At 39.8% G+C, this 15204-nt stretch overlaps 1 protein-coding gene across 1 annotated transcript in view; it reads left to right on the top strand.

Annotated features, from left to right (window-relative positions):
* Window positions 1–15204, top strand: part of SLC24A4 (solute carrier family 24 (sodium/potassium/calcium exchanger), member 4) — an 87397-nt gene that overhangs the window by 51316 nt on the left and 20877 nt on the right. Inside the window, exons 2-9 of the mRNA XM_010077719.1 lie at window positions 271–347; window positions 1537–1611; window positions 3653–3737; window positions 7979–8082; window positions 8825–8899; window positions 9688–9713; window positions 9967–10020; window positions 11076–11218. Of these exons, the coding sequence (XP_010076021.1) occupies window positions 271–347; window positions 1537–1611; window positions 3653–3737; window positions 7979–8082; window positions 8825–8899; window positions 9688–9713; window positions 9967–10020; window positions 11076–11218 (639 nt within the window). The remainder of the gene's footprint in view (window positions 1–270; window positions 348–1536; window positions 1612–3652; window positions 3738–7978; window positions 8083–8824; window positions 8900–9687; window positions 9714–9966; window positions 10021–11075; window positions 11219–15204) is intronic.

The raw sequence follows: 15204 nt of genomic DNA, 5'->3' as shown, positions 1-15204 counted from the left end.
ACGGGGGAGATGATAGCAAAAATAAGGCATTAAACTCTTTAGTACATTGGAGGTTCATTTAAGTCACTGAAATGATGATGATTATTAACACCTAAGTATCAGTTGTCTCTTTTTTTCTACAGAGCAGAAAAGAGATTCTGAGATGGCAAGCTATAATGTAATAAATTGGAAGGTCGTGTTTGGTTATATATTTCTACAGATGCATCCTTATTTTTCAGTCTTTGTTTTATAAATGGCATAAAAATTTTAAAAAGTATATTTCTCTTTCAGCCATTAATGAATTTCCTGAAGATATATTTACAAATAAAGAACGGCAGCAAGGAGGAGTTCTGCTTCATATAATTGCCGTAAGTTTTCCTCTCCTGTGCTTCATTTTTGTTTTCCTTTTATTTGTCTTGTAAGATGTTAATCATCTTAGTGGCCTTACTAAATAAAGCTCTGTATATTGTCTATATCAACATATTTCTAATACTTCGAATTTGGTATTTCTAACATCTCTGTATGGGTACAAATGCTGAAAAGGTAACATCTTAGGGACATGGTTTAGGGGTGGACTTGGCAGTGTTAGGTTTGACTCGATGATCTTAAGGGTCTTTTCCAACCTGAATGATTCTATGATTTATTTAAGAAAGTGGTGCAAGTCTGAATTTGCAGTGCCTATGCATTCATCCTCTTGGAGATAAAATCCTGGCTGTGTGGATTACAGACTTGTATTTGTTGGTATTTCATCTTGTATAAAGAGGGTTTGGGATTTCCTTGTTGATGACATAAGGCACGATGTGGAAGACGCTTGATTCTTTTTCTTTACTATTGTGCCTCTGTGCAAAAGGTGCAATTGTAATTGAACCAACCCTGAAGAAATATAGAAAATGTCATGTGGTGTTTATATTGTATTGTGAAAAAAAAAAAAAAAAAAAAAAAGGCCTGTGGGCACCAACTTTCCATTCCCAGCTCAGGGAATGTAAAATGAAAAGGAGTTGTGTTTGATGGACAACAGCAGGATTAGGCCCCCTGCATGAGCACAGCGCATAAAGCTACAAAAGACAGTGGGAGATTCACACATATGCAGGGAACCAGGATCATTCCTGAGACGTTTCGTGCAGTGAGCCATGGTCAGGATCCACTTATTTCCAGGTGTGGTTATTTCTTGACTATTGTTAATCAACATGGTGTTACTTTCCATTTAGTTATTTGGTTCGATAATTAATTGAAAATATAGATGATGACTACGTAACTTTGTAAGCCTTACCCATTACCTACCTTTATATAAAGTCTGTTGTGGCACCCTATTCTGTCAAATAGTAGTATTTTTCGTATTCTAGGGTCTGGCAAACATTGCTGTTCTAAACTTAGTATTACATTCAAGAACCTGGTTTTATGCCATAAATTGATCAGCAGAGGGATTTTTATTTGGAACGGAATAATATAATGAAGCTATATATTTCTGCTAGTCTGAATAAATATATCAGTGCCTTCTTTCCTCTTTTCATGTACAGGAAAAATCTGAAGTATTTCCTGTTTTTATTTTCTTTACAGGCTCTTTATATGTTTTATGCTTTGGCTATAGTATGTGATGACTTCTTTGTTCCATCCTTAGAAAAAATTTGTGAGGTATGTTAAAGAACTTTATTCCTCCTTTGGAAGTTTATTTAGAGAATATTATAGAATCAAACGTTTTGTACCATCATTAAACAGTGAGTTCATTCCTGTCAACTTTTTGGCCTCAATCCTTTTCAAATGTTTTGAGCTTTCTATCAAAAAACAAACCTGTGGTCTTGTCACATTGGTCCTCTTGGCAACACTCAATGAGAAAAAATGAAAGATTTAATGAGATCAGATGGCAAACCCCACTCTTAAATACTTGAAGCATATAGCTAGGATGGATATGACATACAGATGAGTTGGATTTGTTATTGTACTCCTCTTTTAAAAGTCACTTGTGAAAAGAAATTATACATAGACAAATTAATGTGTTGGCAATGCAAAGTTTATTGGACATCTACCACTGTATCAGCAAGGAGAAAGCATATGTGGTCCTAGCATAAAGTGGAGAAACGTGAGAAAAGGCAGAATGGTTTGATATGGAATGAGAACACATATTTTATAAGCAAAAAATTAGTAAATAAAAATAATTTGTTTACATAATTTTTGAGAAGGCTTTGCAGAATTACATGTAGTATTCTAATTAAGTAAGTTGATCGGGACACGGTAGAATTTATACTTCACATGTAGATGTTGTGTTAGGTAAGGCTTTGGTGAACTACTACAAAATGAATACAAAATGCAAAACCAGATTTTAATTCCTTTTTGAGGGCAAAATGAAAATCTCATCTCCTCTGCTTTTTAACAAAAATGTGTGTGACCATTTTCTGAAAAACTCCTGAAGCTAGTTAAAAGGTCTATTTTCCTACGGATATATGTACTAAATTCCTATTAGTGTTACTTACACTTATCAATAGAAGAACAAATAGAAAAATAGGAGAGGCAGCCTATAATAGTAAAATACTCAATAGGGATCTTTTATTTCCCTTTCCAGATGTTCTGTCTTCGGCACGCAGCTCATACACCATATTTAAGTTATACCAGTTGGGTTGTAACAGTTAAGTTGTCTCTGGTCCTTCATGAAATCTTTGCTTCTTTCCTTATGTTTTGCTTAACATTAAAACAGCTAGGAAGAATTCGATAGCACACTTAACGTTTGAACTCCTGCAACAGTATGACTGATAAAAGATCAAATGGTACAGTAAGGGCTTGTGTTTATGTTTTGTCAAGTTCTGTAGGATGCCATTTTCATCTGCTCAAAATGTGGCATAGTGCCTGAAAAATACAGGATTTCTGTGCTGGTCTTTTTGTCACTAGTCACTTTTCTGTCCTTGGAAGAAAAATAAGGTACTAAGGATGAGTCTGGAGACTCTCAAAAAGGAAAAAGCTCCTCCATAAAACTTCCTTTATAGTTCAGGGGAAAAATCTTCAGACACTATTAAACTGATGCGGCCCACTTGTGGAGCTACATGTTTCTGCTGGTCTGAGAACTCGAAATTGTCTGTATCCTATTAGAGCTTAAGAGACACTGTCATAAAAATAGATCTGTCTACAGTACACAGGCCTCTCTGTGTCTAATTGGACTAATTTTGTCTGTGTCATCAGGCTCACTTTTGATTAACACTGCTGTAAAGTGAAGCCAGAATCAGGCCTGCTTTTTTTTAAGATTTATTCACAGAGGTTATTTTTTTCTCTTATGGATTTTTATTTTCAAACACTAGAAGCCCTTAGAATTGCCCTTAATTCTTGAATGATTGTGTTTCAGAGTTCCAAAAGTAAATTAATGAAAACAATTTGTGAAGTTTACAATATTTTTGAATCTGCAGAGATGCTTTTCTCTAATCAGCTGCATGTAAGCCACAGTTGGCTATTCAGTTATATGTAAGTAGGTAATTTTATCTGACACTTCACTCATTTAGGTTATAAGCATTTTACTTGCCCAAAGTATATTTGCCTTCTCAAAAGGTAGTGTCTAATTTTGTGTCATAGTGACTGTTCATCCTTTAACAGTACTGTGGACAGAAAATGAAGAGCTTCTATCTTTGCAACTGTAGAACCATGCAATGTAAATACGACAGCAGTGCTGAAATTACCAATGCTTTTCTTCCAGAAACTACATCTGAGTGAAGATGTTGCTGGAGCCACATTCATGGCAGCAGGGAGCTCCACTCCAGAACTGTTTGCATCTGTTATAGGTACGGAGCCCACACACTAGCTTTTATGAGATCTGCCGTTAAAAAATCAGCAGCAGTTCAAGCAGAAGTATCCAGAAGTGCTACCATTCTTCTGTCAATTTATAATCAGCAATTGCAGCTGTCAGCTAGTCTGTGGTTCATGATATAATTAACTACTCAAAATATCTCATGAAACTGTGAATCTCCTCTCAAAACACAGAGAGGAATGTCTGATTCTGAACATAGGAGGTAGGAGAAGAGATTTATTGCAGTCCCCTGAGAAAGAATTTGAGATATTTGATGCTTCTTTGGCTTCTTTCTTCACAAATAAAGGGAATTAATTTTAGCAAGGAAGTAGGAGAACATGGAGCATGGGAAGAGAACAAATTAATATATAGATAAGCCAGATCTGTTAAAGGCAGAAGGACATGGTGTACATTACTTAAAGAATTATTTTAAGTGATCTCTGAAATATTAAAGATTATTGGTATAGAGAGAAGGTCTAAATGGCAAAAGCAGTACCTATTAAGAGAAGGAAGAACACAGGATTACACTGATAAAGAAGGGGGAAAGCAACAAGCTTCATAAAATCATAGAATAGTTTGGGTTGGAAGGGACCTTTAAAGGTCATCTAGTCCACCTCCGCCTGGAATGAGCAGGGATGTCTTCAACTACATGAGGTTGCTCAGAGCCCTGTCCAACCTGAATTTGAATGTTTCCAGGGATGGGAAGCATACCACCTCTCTTGGCAACCTGTTCCAGTCTTTTGCCAGCCTCATCGTAGAAATTTCCTTCCTTATATCTAGTCTAGATCTATCCTCTTTTAGTTTAAGACCATTACCCCTTGTCCTATTGCAGCGGGCCCTATTAAAAAGTTTGTGCCCATCTTTCTGATGAGTCCCCTTTAAGTATTGAAAGGCCTCAATAAGGTCTGCCTGGAGCCTTTTCTTATCCAGGCTGGACAGCCCCAACTCCCGCAGCCTTTCTTCATAGGAGAGGTGTTTAATCCCTCTGATCATCTTTATGGCCCTCCTCTGGACTTGCTCCCAACAGGCCTATGTCTTTCCTGCGCTAAGGACTCCAGAGCTGGATGCAGTACTCCAGGTGGGGTCTCATGAGAGCAGAGTAGAGGGGCAGAATCACCTCCTTCAACCTGCTGGCCATGCTTCTTTCTTTAGATGCAGCCCAGGATATGGTTGGCTTTTTGGGCTGCGAGCCCACATTGCCAGCTCATGTCCAGCTTTTCATCCACCAGTACCTCCAAGTCCTTCTATGCAGGGCTGCTCTCAATCCTTCCATCCCCCAGCCTGTATTGATACCGAGGGTTGCCCTGACCCAGGTGCAGGACCTTGCACTTGGCCTTGTTGCACCTCATGACTTTCACATGGGCCCACTTCTGGAGTTTGTCCAGGTCCATCTGGATGGCTTCCTGTCCTTCAGGTGTGTCAACTGCACCACACAGCTTGGTGTCACCAGCAAACTTGCTGAGGGTGCACTCAATCCCACTGTCTGTGTCATTGTTGGAGATATTAAACTGTACTTGTCCCAACACGGACAGCTGAGGAACTCCCTTGTCACCAGTCTCCATCTGGACATTGAGCTGTTGACCACTACCCTCTGGATGCGACCATCCAACCGATGCCTTATCCACTGAACAGTCCACCCATCAAATCCATATCTCTCCAATTTAGAGAGAAGGATGTTGTGGGGGGACTGTGTCAAAGGCCTTACAGAAGTCCACACAGTCCATAGCTCTTCTCTTGTCCAGTGATGTATTCACTCCATTACAGAAGTCCAGTAGGCTGGTGAGGCAAGACTTGCACTTGGTGAAGCCATGCTGGCTGTTTTGAATCACCTCCCTGTCCTCCATGTACCTTAGCATGGCTTCTAGGAGGATCTGTTCCATGATCTTCCCAGGCACAGAGGTGAAGCTGACAGGCTGCTATTTCCCAGGGTCCTCCTTTCCATCCTTTTTAAAAATGGGTGCAATATTTCCCTTTTTCCAGTTGCTGGGGACTTCACCTGACTGCCATGACATTTCAAGGAGAGTGGCTTGGCAACAACATCAGCCAATTCCCTTGGCACTATGGGATGCATCTCATTGGATCTGATAGACTTATGTATGTTCGGGTTCCTGAAGTGGTCTCAAACCAGATGTCTTATGGTGGGTGGGACTTTGCTCCCCGAGTCCCTGCCTTGAGGTCCATCCACTCAAGAGGTGTGGAAAGAGAGGTTGCCAGTGAAGACTGAGGCAAAAAGGTTGTTGAATACCTCAGCCTTCTCCTCATATGTTGTTACCAGTTTGTCATGTTCATCAGGGGGATACGCTTTCTTTGACCTTCCTTTTCTGACTGACATAGCTATAGAAGACCATCTTATTATTCTTTGCATCCCTTGCCAAGTTCAGCTCCATCTGCACCTTGGCCTTCCTGATCCCATCCGTACACCACCGGGCACTGTCCCTGTACTCTTCCCAGGATACCTGTCCCTGCTTCCACTGCTTGTGCATTTCCCTCTTGCCCTTTATTTTGACCATCAGGTCTCAACTCAGCCATGCCGATCTCTTCATGTCCTTTCTTGACTTATTATACCTGGGGATTGAGAGCTCTTCATTCTATGGAAAGCGACTTTAAAGATCTGCCAGCTTTGTTGTGCTGCTGTGTCCCTGAGGGCAGTTTCCCAGGGGGTCCTATTGCCTAATTCTTTGAACAGCTGGAATTTTGCTTTCCTAAGCAAAAGGTCTTGACTTTACTCTTTGCCGGACCCATATCCCTGAGGACTGCGATCATGTACATGATCACTGCAGCCCAAGCTGCTCCAGTCTTGATGTCACTGATTAGCTCACTTGCTTTGGTGACCAACAGGTCCAGTATCTCATTCCCTCCGGTAGGGCTGGTTTAAGAAGTTATCCTCAATGCACTCCAGGAGTCTCCTGGATTGCCTGCCTCTCGCCGTGCTACTTTTCCAGCAGATGGCGAGTGGTTGAAGTCACCCAGTGGGATAAGAGCCTGCAAGCATGATGTCTCCTGTAGCTAGAGTAAGAAGGGTTTGTCAATAGGTTTCCCTTGGTTGGACGGCCCGTAGTAGACACCATCCACAAGGTTTGCTTTGTTGCCTCAGTCTCTAATTCTTACCTATAAACTTTCAGCCTGCTTGTGAGTATTCTTCAGAGACAGCTCTTCACACTCTATCCATTTCTTGGTGTAGAGGGCAACCCCTCCACCCCCTCTTTTCTCACATGCCCCTTCTGAACAGCCTGTAGCCATTGATAGCTGCACTCCAGTCATGGGATTCGTCCCACCGAGTTTTGATAGTGGCAACTAGATCATAGCTTTCTAGGAGCATGGTGGCTTACATTTGATATATCTGTTGTTAGTAAAGTTTTAGTAGGTTTTCTGCTGCTATCCCAACTGACATTTTTATAAACTTTAGGGAAATACAGTCTAAAGGAACGCACAATAATCTCACATACAACTTATTAAAAAGAGCAGTGCGTGTAAGCCTTTAAGACTCCCTTTAGTGAAAGATTTAAAACCAAGTAGGTAGAGCTGTGTAGTGCACTCATATTGTCTTTGGTTCTGTCTCAGTGCTGAAGATGACATTAGAGAATCCCTGGAGGTCTGCTCCAGCCATTAATTTTTTTCATTCTGATACAATTATATTGCACATAGATATCTAAGGCATAGGTGGGTTCAGTAGTAAGGGAAATCTGAAAGTCCGTACTAGAACAGGTTACATCTGAATCCTGGTTGTCTGTTAGAGTCGGAAGGCACACATTACTGCAGCCAAAGTGGCTAATAGTTTTTTGAGGGAAGAATCTCTTTCTCCCATGAGACACTGCAAGGAGGAGCACACTAAATATGAAATACCTGGGAGAAAGGTTTCTGTGCTTTCTTACACTGTTTGAAATAAATTCTATGCTCCTGATGTGACTGGAGGTGTTTTATACTCACTTGAATGGATTATTACACCACTAATAACCAAGCTGTGAAATATGGGACTTACTGTTGAACTAACTAGCTAAGAAATAATTTACTTTTAACAGAAAAATATATAGAGAGATGTTAAGCCAAAACTTGAAAGCTGCTAGCTAGACTAAAAGCACAAAATATTCCACAGAGAAGTAAACATTTATTATGAAACATGTTTTGCTTAAACTTCCAAACAATCTCTTGTTCTCTGGTTGTACGTGTTCTAAGTAATTGTCTGTGACGTAAAATGAAGTGACAGAGGTAATAATGCATGTTTTGCTCCCTCTACAGGTGTATTTATCACTCACGGAGATGTAGGAGTAGGGACCATTGTCGGTTCAGCAGTTTTCAACATCCTGTGCATTGTTGGTGTCTGTGGAATGTTTGCAGGCCAGGTTAGTAAGACACTTATCTTTATGGAGTTCAATTGCTTACAGTTTAGGGGTTTCCATGAGCAAATATGGAAAAAAAAAAAAAAAAAAGGAGTATTAGTTAAAACCAAAAATTAGCTGTTATTGTGCAAAATGTCAAGTATTGTAAAGAATTTACAAATGATTCACAGACAGAAAATGTTTCCAAAAAGCTCACCTGTAGTTTCAGCACTCTGAACATATAGCATGCAGAAGAAACTAGTTCCTCTTCGTGCAATATTGTGTTCACAGTCAACTGATCAGTGGCATCTGCTAATCCTTTCTGGTACTGAGAGTGGTCAAGGAATCTAGGACACAAGCATGAGGTTTGTTCTGTATACTCAGTAGGTGGTTAGACTGTGTATCATATTTTTTCAGGTATTAAGTCCAATATATCCATAAATATGAAGAAGCGGGAACCATTGATCTGCTGCAGTACAACAAATTGTACTTTACAGTTGAAATTATGACCGATTAAAGGATCATTAGTAAGAAATTTATTTCCTTAATGGAAATTTCCATATGATTTTTATTACTGGTATCTATTATAGATCCATTGTCTAACAGACTGATATGTCTTCCTGTTAGTATGAAACTGTGATTGGTTCCATAATTGTTGCTAATAATATTTCTGCTCACACATGTAAGTGATTGCAAGATCTCAGAGGTCTTTGTTTCGTCTTTAAAATTGCATATTTTTGTTGGCTGAAGGTGTGATATTTTTCAGGTGGTTTGTCTCACCCAGTGGGCTGTGTTCCGGGATTCTGTGTACTACACAATATCTGTGATCGTACTTATTGTTGTAAGTAGTTCATTTTGTACCTACAGCCCATAAAGTTCTGCAGGCGAGTAGGCTACTGCAGTTAGCACACTCTTCTGACCTAGGGGACTACTTGTGGAGATGAAAAATTTTGAGCTGCACCTCTATTTTAAATAGGGAAGGTGGTGGTTTCTTGCTTCTACATGGTAATTTTATTTCACAGTTTTGGGGTAAATTTTTCTGAATAGAGCACAGATGAGATACCACCTTGTTCATCTAGAGCAGTGTAGTGGTTCCTGAATTGTAGGCATTTACTGTGTCTGGTGGCAAAGAGGGGAAGAATCCACTTTGTTTGTTAATAAATATGGATCACTAGCTGCCCGTCCAGTTACAGGAGTTACATAGGGTGGAGTGAAGTGTCTGTAACCACTTGGCCTAAAAGCAGAAGTAAAACAGGTGCCTTATCTGCTAAAACTAGTCTAGCTGTTAAAAGGACTCAGAGATAGGTCTCTTCAGAATACATGACTTTGCTGTCATTTACACAGCACAGCGTGTGGGTACATGCATGCATATCTCTCTGTCTTTCACATGCTCTTACTAAATCGTATTTATAATAATCACTGAGAGGAATCCAAGCCTTGTTCACATGGTTTGTGCTTTGTGAGAGGCATGACCCATACAGTGAAAATTCTGGTTAGAGAGGGTCAAAACTTGAGTAGCTTCTGGCTAGGTATGACTGATACTTATTAAAGAAATTTAACTGGTTTTCAAGACAGATCAGAGAAGTGGTCAATTTACATGTTTCCTTTTTTTTTTTTCCCTTCTTCTAGTTCATCTATGATGAGAAAATAGAATGGTAAGTTGTGTAAATTATTCCCTCCAGTCCTGTACTTCCCATGAGACTGATCAGTAAATCAAGTTGTAGTGTAATTAGCTTCCATTCATACATGCTGGGAGTATGAGCTGGATTTGACACCTAGGAAATCCTATGTATCTGTGTACACCTATGTGACTTATACTAGATGTTTAATGCACACTCCTACATAAAACTTGTAAAGCATACAGCTCTTTGAACGGCCTTTTAACACTTTTTTTTTTGTCTCTTTGAGGTGGGAAAGCCTTATACTCATCATTATGTATTCATTCTACATACTTATCATGAAGTAAGTGCTTTTCTTCTCTGTATACCCTTTAGGTGTTAATTGACCATCATTCTTCTGGTGTGGTTTTGTCCTTGGCCTTCGTGCTGAGGACAGTACATCCAGGCATGTTTCTGTGTAAGATCCCTGGCTTTTTCATGCTTAATCAGTTTCGCTCAGATTTGTGCTAAGTCAACAGCAAATATTTTTATGCATCCTTTTCATAGTGCACAGAGGTAAAGTAGCTTTCAGAAACAGTTGAGAGAAAATGTCATTTGTACAAAGATATATAAAAAAGTCCACTGGGTATGCTGGATTGTAAGCACATAGCATGTCAGCTATTACACATATTTTGTAACCTGTGGGGAACGAGGTCAAGGAACATTAGACTGCTAAGTATGTATTGATCTTCCGACCATCTCATACCAGCTTGTATACTGACATCCTTCTTCTGTAGTGTCACTGCCTCTGACAGGAGAGTCAGAGTTCTGACTGTTACTGCAAGGGTCTGTGAGTCCACCCTTCTACTGCAAGTTGCTTTGATTTATCACTTGGTGCCCTCCCCTCACAAATCACCCTTTTTGTAGCTTCAACTTCTCTTTTCTCATACATCAGGTCTTACCAGAGTTCATTGACAGCCCTCTTAGATCCCACCCTAGTGCTAAAATATATGCTTTCTTTCTTTAGAAGGATATGGTCAACAGTCCCAGAAATGCTCAAGCACCTGCTCTGGGTGACACAGTAATGAGAGAAACAGTGCGGTGAATTGCAAGCTGACACAGGAGGAATAGTGAATGTCCTGACTCCAAAATGCACAGCTCCAGTGTTTTGCCTTCACTAAATCTGCTTGAGTGTCTTTTTACAGTTTGCTGTATCTCGTTAGAGATAGGTGCAACCCTTGCTTACCTATGAGCTTGCCATTGAATTGGATAGTCCTTTCTGTTAACTTCCTATTAGTTGTCAGAGAACATGCATCTAGGCTTTACTGCTTGCCTGCATAAACTGTTCTTAAATGATCAAAAGTTTGATGAGGAAGTGTAACAGTCCAACTTTTTCGGACCTTTCCTTTCCACTTTCAGGTACAATGTGAGGATGCAGAATTTCTTCACTCTTAAAAGCAAGAATGTTGGAAATGGTGACACAGTCAACAATGAGCTGGAAGATGGTAATAAATGTTATGCCTCTAGTTGTGATGACCCATCCATTCCATTACTATGGAAAGGTAAGGCTGAGCAGACAGGACTTGGAAAAAGAGTAGTTCACAGGATATCCTTTTTATTTCTTTAACACAGATCCAAACAGTGTTACTATTCAATCAAAAGCAGGAATTTTTAACTTGACAATTGGGTTAGCCTGACAATTCAGCAGTTGGACTGCCAGATGAAAAAAAACCCAATCAAAATTTTTTTTGATATTCTGAAAAAAATCTGCTTTGCACATTGGCAATTTTGCTCCCTTTTTATCTCCTGTTCAATGATGAGCTACAACACTGTGAAAGAAATATTTTTTTTTGCCAGGAAGAAGGTAATTTTCACTTCAAAAATTAGTTTGGAACTAGAAACTTGAGACTTGAGTGTTGAAGGAAAGGGCATGGGCAGATCAATGGGCAAGAAGGATTATGTGTTGAGTTCAGATCCTCAGAAGACTGGCTTTCACATGCCTAAATATCTCTGCATACATTGCCAAGCACATATGTAATATTGAAAAATGCAGGTTCTTTGCTGTCTGTGTCTTTGTCATAAAGGGCAAGAAGATGATACCCAGCTTCTGGTATTGAAGGTAAGCAAACATACCTGGGTATTTTTGGCTTTTTGGTAAGCCTGTTCTTACTGTCCTATCTCTCTCCTCTTCCATTCCCTCTTTTCTCTGTAGAGCAAAATCATTCCTACCTTCAAAACACAAACCATATAATTTAGTGAGCTCTTGGGCCACTCTTAATGAGTGAGGTCTCCTTGCTTTGTCCTTTGCAAACATCTCCCATTCTAGGAGACTGAGCTCAGCAGCGATGTAGGTAGCATTTGGACAGGTCCTCATGTAATAACAGATAGTGGCAAACAGGAATTTAGAGGAGACTCGGAGAATACCACTCTTGTGCTTTTAGTGTTTAGGCGCAGATCTCTTCAAGGCAGGTACTTGTCACTTACTGCAGGTTTATTCAATGACAGCAAACTGATACTCTGGTCTCAGATACAGTGTTTAGGCAATAGTTTAATAGAAATTTAAAATTACTTCTCATAGGACACTGTAGCATAATGAAATTAAGATGTCTTTGAAATACTTTGATCTTCACTTTACAATGAATTTTTGTGAACATTGACTATGATATAGTGAAGTCTGTCATTTGGATGTGGAGGTATGTACACACAAGGTTCAGAAGGTACCTCCTAGGGCAGTTGTTAAGAAAAGGGTGATCTAGTGAAAGAACACAACTGTTAGTGGTTTTCACTACTGAGGCATTTGTTGGGTTCTGATGGTTCTCCCTGCATGCTCTCCTCTCTACCACTGTGCGATAAAGGGATGATAGCACAGAGTTCTTGCCTGTCCACCCATTTGCTTTTCAGGAAATGTGAACATTATTTAATGCCTGTAAAGAAAATGCAGAACTTTTAGGAAAAGGAGCAAGAAAGCTAATAAAAACCTGGACTCATGGGAATGGCAGCTCCACTAACAACTGTCCATAGCAGTTTTCTTCTGTAATTTCCCTCAAGATGCATTGAGACTGCCATTTCAGTCAGATTCCCTTTGCCTTCTCCAGCACCTGGTACACAAATACATGCTGCATTGGAGGGACCGTTGTTCAAAGTGTGAGAAAGTACATACTATCACAGGCAAGCCTACCTGGGATGAGAGAGGACACGAAGAAGAGATTAAGGAGGGGACAGGGTTTCCGCTGAGCAGTGGGAGAGGAGGATTGCAGTTTTAGCCTAGCTGCTTTGTAGGTGGGTGCTTTATGTGTCAAGATGTCCTACAAAACCATCCCATGGTTGCCTGTTGCATCTCCCTTCTGTTGGGTTAAAATATGCCGTGACCTATCAGTGACTCACTGTTAGCTGACATTTGGCTGGCTTCACAAGCTGTGCTGCACCTTTCCCAGCAGCAGCTTTCAGAAACAGGAGCACTGCTAGTAGCAGGGAGAAAACTAGAGCTGACCACTGCCTTCCCTCCAACCAGTGATTAGCAAGTTTCAGGATCCACTGATAAACCTCCTTTGGCTTCACCAAGGTGTAGGTGTAACCTTAATCTGATTTTCCACAGGAGGAAAGTCTAATGACATCCCAAAAAAGAAGAATCGCTTTGGGTGAGGAACTTTCTTCCTACCCAGGGTGGTTAGTCTGTTGCTCGAGGTGCAGATAAGAAGGGGGTTCACATGCTGCACAGCTCTCTTTTATGCTTGTAAGTTTTATTCCTTTCAAGAGCTTCCAATGGTACAGTATAAAAGCTTCCATTGCTCAAGTTTCAAAGAGAAAAAGTAGAGCTTTTCACCATAAGATAAATTCAATTTCAAGGGTGAGTTCTGCACACACAGGTAAAGGTGAAATATTTGTACTTGGTGAATAATGCTTCTACCTTAAAAGTACAAACTTGCGTCTCACTTCTGTTGGCTTTTATTATGTTGACCCAAATTTCCACCAGGCGGCATGGTAAATTCCTGCCTAAAACCAGAAACTCTTGAAAAAAGTGGGTTTCTGAGGGCCTGATCAGGAGTCAACTAAGAAGCAAGAAGCTTTCTGTTGGTTTTGACAGGGTTGGTGATGACCCTTCACGTTGAGCCGAAAGTTTAGGTAGTTTGTTAAAAGTAAAGCTGTTCTCAGAAGATATTTTTTCTAAAAAATATCACAAAGGAGAAGTGAAAAAGACTTTTTTCCGTCTCACATTTGTGAAAACCACTTTTTAGATGGAGCCTGTTTGTACCATATGGGGCCAAGGTGTGTATGTGTATGGGCATAGGGAGTGAGACTGAAGAGCTATTATGAAAACATAAGAGCAGTGTGCTGCGGTAAGTCAAAGCAGCTGTAGTTAATTATGCATATATATATGCACAATGATGTTTTCTACATCGGTGCTGTTTTTTATCACGGTATTTCATCAAAGCTGAGTATGTTCGGTCACTGTCTGCTTAGTGCGCTAAGAAACAGTTCCAGACTAACTGCAGTGCTTCCGTGTTTTTCATGACACTGTAAATAAAGAAGCACTTTGGAGACGGTAAATAACTTTAGAGCAGTTAGTCTGATGAGACTGTTGAAAAGATATCTGTCCTTTTTGCCTTACCAGGCTTGCTGTCAAACATTTATTTTTCTTTGTCTAACTAAAGCAAATGTTAAGCTACTGTTTTTGAGTCCTCTTCTGTGAGGATGGGTTCCTAGATAGCCTCTTCTGTGAGGACCGGTTCCTAGGAAGCTTGTCTGGCTATATATTCCTTCCCAGAAAAGCTGCTACACTCTAACTGTAAGGGTAATTGGAATGGATGTGATCCTTATTTGCATTATCATCTGCAATACTCAGCAGGGTTAATTTGGTTTAGATGTGGGGGCAGGGGAAAGATAATTGCTCCTTTATGTTTACCAAATGCAAAATTATTATTACTTCTGTTCTCCATTAGAGATATTAAGCTGCAAGACAGGACTACAGAGTGGATTCTTGAGTAGGGCATATTTCTTTGTGAAACCAAAGGTCTCTTTATGACACTTCAGGTGACCCCAGTATGCTTACTGAAAACTCATTTTAGTGAAACAAAGGCACTCAAATTTTAAAGGGTAAAAAAAAATAGATAGCTGTTTACTGGTGATCCACAGGTTTGCTAGGTTTTTCTTGTTGGATGATAATGGAAGGACATGTTTCTTCAACTTCAAATATGTTAGAAGATGCTTGAGCCTTTATTGCATGATGTGATTTACATGCATGCATGGATCCAGTCTTCTTCCTGAAAAACAAAAATATTTCAACACTGTAGCAATGCAAAAAAATAACAATATAGATTTCTGTATGTTTAGAACAGGTCCATTTTAATTCCTTTGTTTGAGTTGAATGTTTTCTTAGATTTCCTTTGCTTCCTGACTGGAACCATGCACTAATAATTATGTTTCACTTCTACCTCCTAAATTCTCTTCCTCTTCTTAATGTAAGTAACTTAATGCAAAAGGGGAGTGGGAGGGTGAAGCCAAGCTAAGCAAAGCAGAAGACAAGCAGAAAATAATTTTGCTGGTTTTT

Source organism: Pterocles gutturalis, unplaced genomic scaffold (assembly GCF_000699245.1).
Source record: "Pterocles gutturalis isolate BGI_N339 unplaced genomic scaffold, ASM69924v1 scaffold7188, whole genome shotgun sequence".
NCBI classification, from domain to species: Eukaryota; Metazoa; Chordata; class Aves; order Pterocliformes; family Pteroclidae; genus Pterocles; species Pterocles gutturalis.
The sequence above is the reverse complement of the archived record's forward strand: the minus strand, read 5'-3'. Positions and strand labels throughout refer to the sequence as shown.